Source organism: Martes martes (assembly GCF_963455335.1).
Source record: "Martes martes genome assembly, chromosome: 11".
Taxonomy (NCBI): Eukaryota; Metazoa; Chordata; class Mammalia; order Carnivora; family Mustelidae; genus Martes; species Martes martes.
The window spans coordinates 13991958-14006448 of record NC_137899.1 but is presented as its reverse complement, the minus strand read 5'-3'; the positions used below and the strand labels follow the sequence as shown (position 1 = coordinate 14006448).

The window sequence follows — 14491 nt, the reverse complement described above, 5'->3', positions numbered from 1 at the left end:
GCTGGGAATGGGGCCCACCTAGGCTTCAAAGGAAGACCGAGTGTCTCCACTGGGCATGCCCTCCACTGGATCACAAATACAGGCTTTCCTCCAAAGTCACGTATAACAAAATCTGGGTTCTCTGCTGCTTTCTATTGGCCATACATTTCATACTCTCATTTGCATTGATGACTAAGACGTCGCCACAACCATTTCAAAGCAAAAATCCAGCTACAGAGACTCAGTTGGCCACTGGGAAGTAAGCAAATCTGTCTGGACCACAGGAAATGAAGTGCCCTTTCCATAATTCCCTCTGACCACAGGGGCCCCTCTTGTTGCGGCAGATCAACTTCATTGCTGTCATTTCTGCTAATGCACAGTGTCAGCTTAAGTTTCTTTGCCCTTCAGCAAAAGAAATCCTTCATTCCTTTCGACGAAAATACCACGAGACGGAAAAAAAGAGGAAAAAAAAATGACTTCCCTTGGCTCGGCAAAGGGAACAAAGGCAGGCAATGAGTGAAGCTTCTGAAAGATAAATACATAATCTCCACCGACCTTCTTTTATAGGTCAGGAAGTTCTGCTCAGACTAAGGCACGGCCCTTTCACGGGCAACCTGATCTGGCTACAAGGCTAAAAAATGAACCCACACTTCCCTCTGCATTTGGGGTATAAAAAAAATTACCGTTTTTTCCGACACCTCCTTCACATAGGAAAGAACAACAAGCTGATCACAGAGAGGTGCGAGTCCACTGATGTAGAATTCAGTTTCAAACTGAGACACTGCAAACAAAAGGGATAAAAGATTCAGTGTTAACAGGAACAAAAAGCAGCCCACCAAGGAAAGGACACATCGACTGTGAATACTGGGTGGATTTACCACAGAAATGTAACATACAGGGGGTGTGGATAAACACACTTTTTGGACAATAATGAAAGGCCAGAAAAGGATACCCAGAAACTCAAACTTAAAATTTTCTAGCATCATCAAAAGGAAACCTGACAATACCAGCATGAACGGTCACATGTGACACTGTGACCAGCTAGTTTAAAAATGACATAGTTAAACCCCATGAAGACATTTGTAAACCCAGGAAACCCGATGTAAACTAATATTAATGACAGTAATACTTTAAAAAAAAAAACACCTGAATGTAGGTTTTTCACAATTAGGGCATTATAGTGATCCAAAGGTCATAAGGAATGCTACTTCTAATTATGAAACTATTGTTCCTTTTTTTTTTTTTAATAATAAACATTTTATTTGAAGGCTCAGAAGTAAAAAAAAAAAAAAAAGGTGTGTTAATACAGATTATATTGTGATGAAAGACCACTATTTCCTAATTGGAATAAAGGTCAGAGGAAATAAATTTCTATCTTTTTAAAGGCACTTAAAATGTAAAACCAGTGCATCACTTAAGAAGTATATGGATTTAATTACACTGGAGTTCATAGACCCAACAGGAAAGCTCAGTGGTAGAAGTATTAATATTGCAAACACTGTGATTCTAATAATTAGCTACTGTAAAATATTCATAAAAAAGGACTTTTACTTTAAGAAACTAAGTTTGGGGGTGGTTCGCTACACAGCAAAGCTAGCTGATACAGTAGTGGTGGGACAGAGACCCTTCTAGGAATATGCATTGTACTTACAGATTCATTTTGAAGCAGACTCTCATTTGGACCCACCACATTTTCTAAGACTTTCCTGACTCAGACCACAGTTTGTGGTATTAGCTTCGGCTTCAGTTAAATTTTGTGTGTGTGTGTTTTTTTTTTTTAAGATTTTATTTACTTATTTATTTATGAGAAAGTGCAGGCACAGCAGGAAGAGCAGAGGAGGAGGGAGAAAAGGAGGGGGAAAGAATCTCAAGTAGACTCCATGCTGAGCATGGAGCCCAGCGTGGGGCCTTGATCTCACAACCCTAAGATCACAACATGAGCCGAAACCAAGAGTTGGATGCTTAACCAACTGAGCCACTCAGGCGCCCCAGATTCAGTTAAGTTCTATGATGAAACTGCTCTTTTCTCCAAACTAGGGGAAGTCAGTATAGTGTACCAGAAATAATATTTAATGTAGTAGCAGCTGGGTGGCTCAGTCAGTTAAGCATCCGCCTTCAGCTCAGATCATGATCCCAGGGACCTAGGATCAAGCCACACATAAGGCCACCAGCTCAGCGGGGAGTCTGCTACTCCCTCTGTAAAAAAGAAACAATATTTAATGTAGAGTCAGGAAATCTGGGTTATAACTTCCACTAAATCAAACTTGGAAAAAACATTTAACTTTTGCAGGTATAATTTTTCCCATCTATAAAATAAAGTACTCGGAGTAGAAATAAAATCCCCAACACAGATGAAATGAGGGGCTACTGAATTTTTCTTCTGCCTCTTCTCCACTTTCCTGCAGATCCCGTAAAAGATTCCTGCCTCTTATCTTTAAAGTCAACTTCTTACACAACTGTTTTCACAACTTAATTTTCACACCAAAATGAAATTGAGGTTGACCAAAAAAAATTACTAACTAGTTAGTAACATAAACATTAAAAAGATAGTATTTCTTATGCTTTGTCCTTAGTTAGATCACATAGGTGGCCATGGTGCCCTGTTAAGAACCAAAGAGTAGAGCTCCAAAGACAGGTGCTCTGGTCCCAGCACTGCCACTAACACTTTTCCTCAGTCTTTATGAGCTCGAATGAGTATTTTTCTTCAGGCACTTAAAACTACTTTTGGTAAAATGGTAATGTGATACATGTTCACATGAAGTGCATATGCAGAGAACCACCTCCACCATGACCACATGTACAGATGAGCACATCCAGGGTAGCCAGGCATGGAAGGTTCTAGAGAAGCTCCCACAGGGGGAGCTGTACACAGGAGTAGGGGGTAGGGAAGGGACAGGGGAAGCCTGGAATGTACAGGTGCTACTGAACAGTATGGGGGCATGCAGGACCCAGTGATCAAAGAGGTGGCAGTTTCACATTCTAGAAGGCATCCAGGCACATTAACCAGAGGTTCTGATTGCCATCACTCTTGAGGTGGTTAAACCCCATTTGGTAGAAACAGACTTGAGTTTTCTTTTACTAAATAACATTTCATAATTGAAATGCTACATATACAGTTTAATCAGTCAATCAACCAGCCAGAGATGCCAGATTCCTGGGAATTACAAGGAAGCTTTCACGTAGCCAGTGGTGGGTGAACAAGGTACTCTCCCCATTCAGGATGCCAAATATGCCTAGGCTCACAGTGACAGAGAGTATCAGTGTCTCTCCTACAGGTAACCAAATATACATCAAGCCTTGGTTTCAATGAATGCACTGTAAGGAACAGAACAGAGAAGCTAGAAAAATAATTCTATCCAAATCTTCCCTGCTCCACATACTTACTTCCCAGTCCTCAAAAGCTTCCATTAATAAGACAGAAAAGTTCCTGTTCTCTAATTAAGAATGATAGAAAATCTAATGTGTTCTTAAAGAAAACAAGGGAAAAATGTGCAGAACCACATAGCTATTTCACTTCTCAATTCCAGACACTGCTTTTGTTAAGTACTACATCTTACCAGACTTCACTGAGAATTAGTAATAATTTAGGTAGACAATGCGAAGTGGCTAAATTACAAACTAACTGGAAAAATGTTATTTACGAAGACAAGATGTCGCATGCAAAAATAGTGTCAAGATTAGTGTCAAGAGAAGGAAATGTGGAATGGCAATGTTTATTCTCCTGAAGAACGTTCATAAATGATGTAAAAGTTTATGGGCTGATTTTGTAGAATACCTTCAAGTAATTATGGGGTTTCCTATTTCAAATTTTTATTTTTTTATTATTATTTTTAAAGATTTTATTTATTTATTTGACAGACAGAGATCACAGGTAGGCAGAGAGGCAGCCAGAGAGAGAGGAAGGGAAGCAGGCTTCCTGCTGAGCAGAGAGCCCGATGCGGGGCTCGATCCCAGGACCCTGGGACCACGACCCGAGCCGAAGGCAGAGGCTTTAACCCACTGAGCCACCCAGGCGCCCCTCTATTTCAAATTTTTAAAGGACCAATGGATGTTCTGGTTAATTATTTTCCCGGAAATTCTCTTCTTTTACACATACCAGTGATTTTAATCATTTTAATGAAGATTACCTGTTTTTCCCTAAAGGAAAGCTAGTTTAAATACAGATAGTTTATGGGTCTATTACCACAGAAGCTCATCTTTAAACTGGTTATCTGGAAAAGATAAATCATAAAGACAATAAAGACAAACTCGGTCGGAGAGCACTAAAACAAACCGGAAGGAAAGAGCTGAAGAGGGAAGAAAAGGAGAGAAGAATGCCTTTTCCAGAGAAAGCCCAAGCCAGCAGCTATCCCTCAGGACGCGATCTACAGAGTGAGGTGATGGCTCCCCAGCCCTGCAGGGGGCGCTGTGCTCACTCTGAGTAGGATGGACATGCCAAGGCGGTTCTGGTCAGGACCCGGGCACAGCTTTCTTTTTCTGCCTCCACAGATGCAAGCGCTGCTGTGCTCTGGCTTTTTCTGGAGAGTAGCCGTTCCTTGAAACGCAGGAAGAAAGAATTCAAGGAAAAAGACAAAAGGCAAGATTCCAAGCATACTGACAGAAAGTTTCAAAAGGACTATTCACCGGAAATTTCTACTTAGGGAGGTCCTCTGGATGAAGAATGAGGACCCTGATACAGAAGGGAGGTTAGAGTCCTAAATCCACACTGTCCAAAAGTATATTAATGCAAGCCAAAGAGACAACTTGCACATGCAATTTTAAATGATCTAGCAGCCAAATTAAAGAGTAAAAAGAGGTAATTTTTTTTAAAAAAAGATTTTATTTATTTGACAGAGAGAGAGAGAGAGAGAGAGATCACAAGTAGGCAGAAAGGCAGGCAGAGAGAGAGGGAGAAGCAGGCTCCCCGCTGAGCAGAGAGCCTGATGCGGGGGTCGATCTCAGGACCCTGAGATCATGACTTGAGCCGAAGGCAGAGGCTTAACCCACTTTGCCACCCAGGTGCCCCAAAAGAGGTAGAATTTTAAAAATATATTTTATTTAGCACAACATATCTAAAATGTTTTCAACACGTGACAACATAAAAAATTAATGGGGCCATTTATTTATTTTCATACTAGGTGTTTAGAATCCTGTATGCCTCGCAGCTCAACCCACACCTGCCGCTCTTCAAGGACTCCATGTGGTCAGTGGCTTCTGGACCGAGCAGCGCAGATCGAGATGCCCAACAGACTGTTTGTCTTAGAAGTCCAGTAATTGTACTCAAATATATCTTGATGGTGCTCATTGTGGGTCACTCGCTTAGATACACAAGAGTATACTTTTAATTTATAGCTTTCAGTTTTGTTTCTTTGTAGTTTCAAGAGACTTTTCTTGAATTATTGTTTTCTCATATGTGCTCCTTTCCTTTGCTTTATTTTGTTCTTTTCTTCAGGGACTCTTATTTGTAGGCTGAATCATCTTTGCCCGTCTTCAGTATTTACCATGTCACTGCAGACCTTTTTTTCTTATTGCTTTGTGATTTTTAAAATTGTCCTATTATTTATAAATATTTGAGGTCTGTCATCTCATTTGAGATTTTTAAAAATTCTGAACTTTGTTTGTTCATGTCTTGCTATTACTTTAAAAGAAATGTCTTAGAGCTTGTTGTGGGTGTCTCTTTCTGGTTTCTTGCTTTCATTGCCAACAATGTCCTTCTGCTTCTTATTTACTTTTCCTTAACCCTCAGTATGAGATTTGACCTTGGTACCTTTCCAGTCCTCATCCGTGGGTGATGTCATGGTCCCCCGATCTCTTAGAAAGAGACAGGGACTGGGAAGCTCTTCAATTTACAGAGTTCCCTCCTACGCTGTTTTCATTTAGTGTTCAAAACCTGGCCTCTTGTTTTCTGAGTCTTCCTGGCACTGCCCCTGCCCTACTTCTGTCTCTTCTCTTCTGTCTCTACAGTCCATATCCTGATTTCAGGTTTTATCCTCCTCTAGCCTCAGCACACAGGACTAGGTGCTCAACTGCTAAGGGTTCAAAGAGGCCAGTGGGCTGTGAGCCCCTTACCTAACCTGCGCCCACGGAGCTGTGGTCTTCTCCAGGGAATACCCACCTGCTGACTGGGAGTTCTTCTGATCTCAAATTCACCAGATGCCCCCTTGCTCCCCTCTACCTTCTCTCACACAGACATTGACACCATCGCCCATCTTGTGGCTGTCGGTGCCTTCTCCCATTCACCTGTATCTGGGGTTCTCAGGACTAATCTGTCGCTCAGTTGTGTTGTACATGTTGTCGATGAGTCCTTGGTTATAGGATCTAGTTGTTCCATTTTTAGGTGATGACTCAGGCAGGCTGAAAAATTATGCTACCCCTACCACCATCTTCTGAGAATCCTCTAAGCACAAAATGTTAAGCTATCTGTGAGACACACCAACTTTATTATCAGCCGGGGCAATGGGGTCAGGGTTACAGTCACAGATACACAAGTACCGTTGGGCCTACCATCGCATACCCACTATCTGTTTCAAAATGATTGCCAAAAGAAATTAACAACAACTCTCTTGTACCTTGGGTCTTACATCTTTGAGGATCATCAACTACTTAATAAAGAATTACTGAGCACCAATTTGGCATAAAACATTCTTTCAGAAGCATCAGAATGAAAAAGACCCAGTCTGACTTAAAAGGCACTGTGAGTCTAGAAGCAAATACTAATGAATATAATAATAATAATAATAACAGTAATAACACATGCTATGCAAAAATGGAAATAAAGCAAGACACAGTACAAGGCAGGTTAATTTATTTCCAGGGGTAGGGATAAGGGTGAAAACAGCAAAAATCATGACTATAAGCCCCTCAAGGGCAGGCATGGTGTTTATAACATAAGAGAAAACATTTCATTTCATGTAAATTAAAAAATTTTCATTTAAGAAACATACTTAAAATGTACATTAAATTGGTAAAGGACACAAATCAAGATTTTAGGTCTGAATATAAAGACCATTCTCCAAATAATTCACAAGTAGATTATGTCACTATCAGTATATTCAGACGATAAGTGATGATACTTAAATCAATATCTTTGATTACTTGCATCTGTAACATATAGGTTTATAGATATATTTTATTGAAAAATGTAGTTATGAAATATGTTAATTTCTTTAGGATAATTCAATCAAAGCTTATTTATACCCTTCCCCCAATTCTCGTTCAGTTGACTTTATGGACAATGGTATTTTTGTCTTCTGATTGTTAAAAGAAGACAGCTGTTAAAAGAAACCAGTTTTTCTCTCTCACGGAGTAACTGAAAATGATAGTAATATTACTAACAGCTCCTATTTAAGGAATATTCCCCATTCAAGAGGCAATGCGTGCAATACTGTACACACAGGATTTCTTTTCACTGTAACAACCCTATACTTCCTTCACGGCAGGGCACTGAAGCTCGGTGAGGTTAGGTAACTTGACCAAAGTCACCTGAGCGGAAGGCAGCACAAGCAGGAAATTGAAGTCTTCCTTTTCTCAGCTGCTCAGGTTAGAAGTGTGCTACAGGTAGCAGGATTGCAAGCTATGGCCTTGACCACTCTCTGGGGGGTTCTGTGGCGGCAGCTGCTTTTGTTTTGGTCCTTGTTTTCCCTTTGTGGGTTTCAAAATGCCCATTAGATGTGACCTGGAAGAATCTGATGTCTTCACTGGAGCTAAATAAAATAATCTGCTATAGATCTGGGCCTCTAAGATTCTTAAGAGAGCAAACAAACAAGAGTTTCTCAAGCAAATATAAATAGGAATGAGTATCTTTCACTTACGAGAAAGCACCCAGGCCCCTTTGTGATAGTACCTTCCTCTCCAGAGAATCCAATCCTTAAGTCACCAGATGCTAGTATTTTTTAATGGACTGGATATACTACCCACAGGATTTTCAGGAAGTTTGGACACTCTGTCAGCCTGACCACTGATCTAAGAAAATGCATTTGGAAACCACAACATGCCAACATCTTCAGGACTGTGCTATGAAGCATATGCATGACCATGTTTTACATCAGCAAACTATGGAGAGGACCTAACAGACAGGAATAAAAGAGAAGAGAATGCCTATTAGGCAAGATAACAAACACATGCAAGCCAGGACCAATAGTACACATAGAAAAAAACCATTTAAAGCAAGTATAGTCTGCAATTTAATTACATCTTTTCTAATTGATATTCAGCACACTACTGGGCTAAACGACGGAGCTAAGCTGATATGATCGGCTCATCCGCTCAGCTCAACTTTCGTGCTCAGGAAGCAGCACGGATGAGGAGTGATTTAGCGAGTAGCTCACGACACACTGTTCACACGACAGAAAAGGTAATGGTGAAGGACCTGCTGGGTCAAAAGGGTCAAACCAAGCAGTTATACTTTAAGTTGTAAATAGGCTATTGTCAAAAAAGAAAAAAGACAAATGTTGGTGAGGATGTGGAGAAACTCGAACTCCCTCACATGGCTGGTAGGAATGCAGACTGGCATTGCACTATGAAAAACAGCATAAAGGGTCCACAAAAAACTAAAAATACAACTATCATATGATCCAGCAGTCCTCCTTCTGGGTATTTATCCAAATAATTGAAATCAGGATCTTAAAATGACATTAGCCTTCTCATGTTCACTGCAGCACTGTTCACAACAGCCAAGATGTAGAAAACAAGCTAGATACCCATCAACAGAGGAATGGGTAAAGGAAATGTGGTACCCAGACACTGAAACATTATTGAGTCTTAAAAAAGGAAAACTGCGCAACATGCAACAATATGGATGAACCCCGAGGACACTACATAAATGAAACAAGCCAAAGACAAATACTGCATGATTCCATTTCTAACGTATTTAGAAAAGTCAAACTCATAGAGTCAAAGAGCAGAATGGTGGTTGCCAAGGGTGGAAGGAAGGGGAAAATGGGAAATTGCTGAGCGAAGGTCTCAGGTAGGCAAGATGAATGAGATCTAGCGATCTGCCGTACGACAGTGTACCCACAGTCAACAATAATGTATTGTAAACTTACAAATTTAAGAGGGTAGATCTCAACTTAAGTGTCTTCCCAGAATAAAATAAAACTTAAAAAACAATTTCGGAGACCAAAAACACCCCCAAAACTACCTTGATGCATCAACTACAAGCACTAAAAAATAGCAAACGAGAGTGCTTCTTCTTTTTCAGACAATTGAAGGAATCATATCATAATCTGGACTTGGTTCCCTCTCCTTAGAAACCATTTTGTTGGGGCGCCTGGGTGGCTCAGTGGGTTAAAGCCTCTGCCTTCGGCTCAGGTCATGATCCCAGGATCCTGGGATCGAGCCCCGCATCAGGCTCTCTGCTCAGCAGGGAGCCTGCTCCCTCCTCTCTCTGCCTGCCTCTCTGCCTACTTGTGATCTCTGTCTGTCGAATAAATAAATAAAATCTTAAAAAAAAAAAAAAGAAACCATTTTGTTAGCCACCCAAGGCAACTATAGTCTAGATATTCCCTAGCAATTTGGAGGAAGAACAAGGAAGGGCTATCAGCCCTAGAATAAAACAAGGGGAACTAAAGTCTCTACTCCAAATGAGATACTTTGCTGAACCAAAATAAAGAAAAAACAACTACATTTCATCTGGCTATTTGAAGAACAGGTGAGCAGACATGATTGCTGTCATATTAAAATGGGTGTTTGGATTCTAGACAATTTCTACCCTATGGTTTTTATCTGAATGCCCAGAGTAAGCCTCTGTCTTTCTCATCAGTTCCTCTGGCTATAACGGAGGGCAGGTTCAGAGAGAGGAACGCATGGAAGAACATATAGTACAGGGGTTGAGAGCAACACCTTTGAAACTCGGCCTATCCTGAGTTCAAATGCTGTCTTCTTTGCTTACGAATGGAATGATCTTGAGCGGGTTACCTGACCCTTCTGAACCTCAGCTTCTTCAGATAGAAGAATGGGATAAAATGGGATGACAGCCCCTGCTCATCTGGATCACTGTGAAGATCAAATGAAACTCTACCTTGCCTGTGCTCGGGGGTTGTTTTCATAAAAGGAACAAAACATATTTGTTACATCAGGTGTTTCAAATCTCTTGCCAATACTTGTTACTGAGAAAATTTATGAATTTAACACAAAACAACAAACATTTGAGTCTCCCACACTGAGTGGGAGGAGTGGCTAGAGGAATAGACATGTAATAAAGCAAGTACAATAAAATCTTCATTGCAGGACCTAAGGGCTGAGTATGTGGGTGCTCACTATTTTTGTGAAAATTCTTCACCTGTCTGTATGTTTCCATTTGTTCATAATAAAATGTCAGGGAAAAAATTTAATGCGTAACAGAAGAATTAAGAGATAATAGAGTCAAAGTGAATTATAACAGAACACCATTCAAAGCTAGATCCTTAAGCAAAAACACCGTGAAGCATGCCAGCCATGTCCCAATTCCTGCTGAGCCTGAGGGGATGAGCCTCGTGACTCAGGGTGGGACAACTGTCTCCTGCTGGAACCTGCATGACTGGGTCAGCACAGCCCAACAGGTGGATGGTGAGACACGCTCAGATCCAGGAAAGACATTCACCTCAAAGCTCGCCTCTACCACCACACAGATGTCTCATTTCCAGGTCACTGTTTTCCCAATCAATCAAGAGGCTAAAAATAGAACAATGTGCTAAATTCTAAGAGCCACAGCATATAATCAACTGAAGATATGAACACTGCTTAATTAAAGAGAAAAAGATGTCCCTTCCCCCTCCTCCCTCTCTCTCTTCCTGGCTTCTGCCATTTTAAATAGATTCCCATATAGTTTTTTCCCTTTATTAGTTTTTTTTTGAAATAAGCTTCCAAATGAAATCAAGACCGGGAAGTCGTTCATGAATTCCTTGCATGTAAGTCCTCTATCCCTGGAAGGAGATACCCAGAAAATGACCCACAAACACTGGCTTCATTTCTCCACACTGTCTAACTGCCCCATGTAGCCTGTGGAAGACTTTGGTGAAAGTCTTTGGACTCCTTTGGTGAAAGACTTTGGCCAAAGAGGGAGGGACTCCTGTAATAACGCAAGAGACCCAAGTTCAAATAAGTATGCCAGGCTTAGAACCACAACCTACTTTTAAAGATGTAGTTTGGAAAAAGAAATGCCATCCAAAAAACCTTACGTACAGAGAATGTCTTCATGGGTTGGTGACTGCCCAGTAAGCTTAATCCTTTTTATCGTTATTATTTTTCATTTATAAGAATCAACTAATATCCTCTGGAGAGCAAAAGCTCTTGTGTTCTTCTCGAGATTCTGATTTATAAGTAAGAGTTATAAACATCTGGCTTCTAAGAAACGTATAGCCACCAATAGTTCTTTAACCTCAATGCCATTTTCACCTCATTTACTAAAGAACAGTGGCTCACACTGTTCAGGGCTAAAGCAAATTGTAATCCAGACCTCCTAATATTTCTCTTTTCCTCTATCCTCGTCAAGGACTCTTATCTAAACCACTTTGCCTCCTGCTGTGGAAATGGTTTATATTCTTAAAGGTTTGCTCTCAAGAGGGGGAAAAAATGGTACTTAACCACTAACCATAGTAGTCAAACGCCAGTAATGTGATACTGCCAGCACCCACACATGGTCTATTTCACGTAAATTGTAGGACAGATTAACTATACTTTAATAACGTGATCCCAGGGCTCTGGGGCCACCACTGGGCCAGCTATTAGCAGTCACAGAACTGGGCTGGAAGTCTGCACAGTGATAATCAATACCATGATTCAGTTGAGTGCCTACTGTATGCCAAGCACTGTGATAAAGGCATTATTTCAGTTTCATTCTCACAACCAACTGCAAAGGTAGATACTATCACCTCCATTTTACAGGTGGGGAAAGCCTGACTCAGGAAAGTGAAGCAATTTCATCAAGATCACACAGGAATTCAGCAAACTGCCTTGTGTCTCCAGAAGCTAGTGGTGGTTCTGCAGTTAGATCCTGTGCATTTCTAACACCACTGGAGTAAGATCTGACACTGGATATTTACATCCCTGAGCCCCCACGGTCATGGGGGCTGCCATGAGGGTGAAGTGAACCAATGCTCGTAAAGCACACAGGGGAATGGCCCACACCTCGTGTGTGAGCAATCAACATCAGCTAAGGAGAGGACACTTGTGACACTTTTATGTCTTCCTGGTAAGTCTTCCATCCTTAAAAACTCCCAGAGTCTTAATTTTTTTTTCCCCACTCATCTGTATTTAAGATATTGGAATACTTCTCTAACAGGACACTACGCAGGGAGGTGTTCAGAGGATTTTGCTGGGAGGCAGAAAAGAAGATAGACACTGAAGTAATGATCGTGACCTGGTAGTTTCCAGTCTTCTCCAGTCCTGTTCCTCAGTTCTTCTCAAACCATTATATCCTTAATAGGCTTGTTCTGTCCATACTCTGAGCAATTCCAACTATGCACTTATTTCTCTTTCTAAGGCAAAAAACTATTAAAACCTTACCATCCACTTCTGTCTTCAAGTACAAAATATCCCAGACTGAAATGCTCTGACCATATGAGCCATGGGAGTAATACACACCATTCTGGTTTTAGAATCACAGTCATATGCAAATCATTTCACTTCGCCTTGTTACAAGAACCCCTCAAAGTGATATTCCCCACCCATCATCCAAATAGGTAAATGAACTTCTCAGCTGACTTATGTGGCAAAAACGTCTCTGTCACACAACTTTGTCTCCTACTGCTTTGTTCTAAATAGTCCCGAAACAGCTTATACTATATCTGTTTAATTGGCAAAAGTCATTCTCCTCTCATCCTTTCTGTCTGAATCACTTTTACACTAAGTTATAAGACCAAGATGTAAAAAGTAGTGGTAGCTCATTTTCGGCATCCTTCTCCTGAATAGGTGTTTCCCTGAGTCAAGGATCCCTTCAATACTCGGTATTACTTTGAACCTACATCGGGCCACGCCCCGGAGAGACAGTGTGCAAGACAGACCCAGAGCGAGCTCTCAGGGAGCTTACATTGTGGGGGAAGGGACTGACCTACCCTGAACAACTGCACAATGACACCCATGCTTCACAGGGGAGGGTCTGCCCTCATTGTCAAGGTCCCGTGGGCTCTCCCGGTGGGCTTTCTCAAGCAATACTTGAGCTGAGGAATGATTAAGGGTCAAGGAAGTGCAAAGAGGCGGAAGGGCCTTCTCCAGAGACCCGAAGGAGGAGCAGGGCTGGGTGAAAGGTGGCCATTGTGGCGGCAGTGCAGACACCAAGGAGAAGCCTTGTCTCAGCCAACGCTGTGGAGGCTGGGGAGGGCCAGCACAGACCGCCGTGCTCACGCCAAGAGTCTCCTCTCCGTGCCACATACAACGAGGACAGGCTGAAGGGTGGGGACATGATCTGGTTTGTATGCTGACTGCAGTGGGGAGACCAGATGACCGTAATTCACGGTGGCAGGAGACAACCCAGTCAGGAGGCTGCTGCAGTGATCCAGAGAAAAGATTACGGCAGTTGGGCCCAGACCAGTGATGATGAAAATTTGTATTCAGAGGGTACACGTGGACAGGACCAGGCGTCAGCACCGTGTGATGAGCTGCGCGTGCACGAATGCTCTGAAGTCCCAACCACAACCTGTGGGAAAGGTGTTCCTCCTCACCTTTTCTAGATGAGAATGCATGGAGCAATTTGTCCTAAGTCCAGGTAGGAAACAACAGAACCCGAACCCACGGTTCCTTACCTTCAAAGCCAGCTACAAAAACACCACGTAAAAATTGGAAATACAGTTAGAAAAGAGGGGCTCTACAGCGAAGTTCCAAAACTTAAAAGTTCTTGACCTGCTTCACTCAGGTCCCAAGTGATGAGCCCTGAAGACAAACATGATTTTGGGTTTCCCTTTACTAAAATGGATTCTCTTTTGAAGTTCTTCACTCCCAGAAGGCTTACCTATTTCAACATATCGACTTGGCAAGTCCCTCATTTCACTGGCGTGCCGCTCCTTCACTGAACAGATCTAGAAAATAAATTCACAGGTTATTTTATTCAGGGGATGGAAAACTCTTCGTAACATTTCATTCAATATATGATACTGTTGTTAAATTAGCCATGTAGTGCTGAGAGGGAGCGCACATAATCTACTCAATGACTTAAATGATAGAAATTAATTTCAATGACATATAGCAACCATTACTCATGTTCTCCAACATTATTCTTCAATAAAGTCTTATTCAAGGACAAAGAAAGAATGGAAACTGTAATATCGTTTTAACATGTTTCCAGTGACCCATTCTCTGCAACTCTACTTAGGGACTACTTCTATCGTCATCCAAACAAAGCTCTGGTGGAAGCACATAACCAAAAGCCCAGTGGCTAATCTGGACAACATTCACATTAGGGCTTATGTTTCTAACTACATACCCATCATTTATTTCACTGTTGCTAAGAAATACTTTGCATAAGTGGCATCAAGCTCTTCTCTCAAGTGTTTTTTTTTTCTCTCAAGTGTTTTAAATTTTAAAAAAATGTTTTAAAATCAGTGTATTATATACTTTAAAT

General features: G+C 41.4%; 1 protein-coding gene across 1 annotated transcript in view; it reads right to left on the bottom strand.

The window, feature by feature from the left end:
• VPS41 (VPS41 subunit of HOPS complex) overlaps window positions 1–14491 on the bottom strand; it is a 173721-nt gene that overhangs the window by 52411 nt on the left and 106819 nt on the right. The window contains exons 10-11 of the mRNA XM_080817899.1: window positions 13883–13949; window positions 663–760 (exon numbers count right to left, since the gene is read on the bottom strand). Coding sequence (XP_080674025.1) covers window positions 663–760; window positions 13883–13949 — 165 coding nt within the window. The remainder of the gene's footprint in view (window positions 1–662; window positions 761–13882; window positions 13950–14491) is intronic.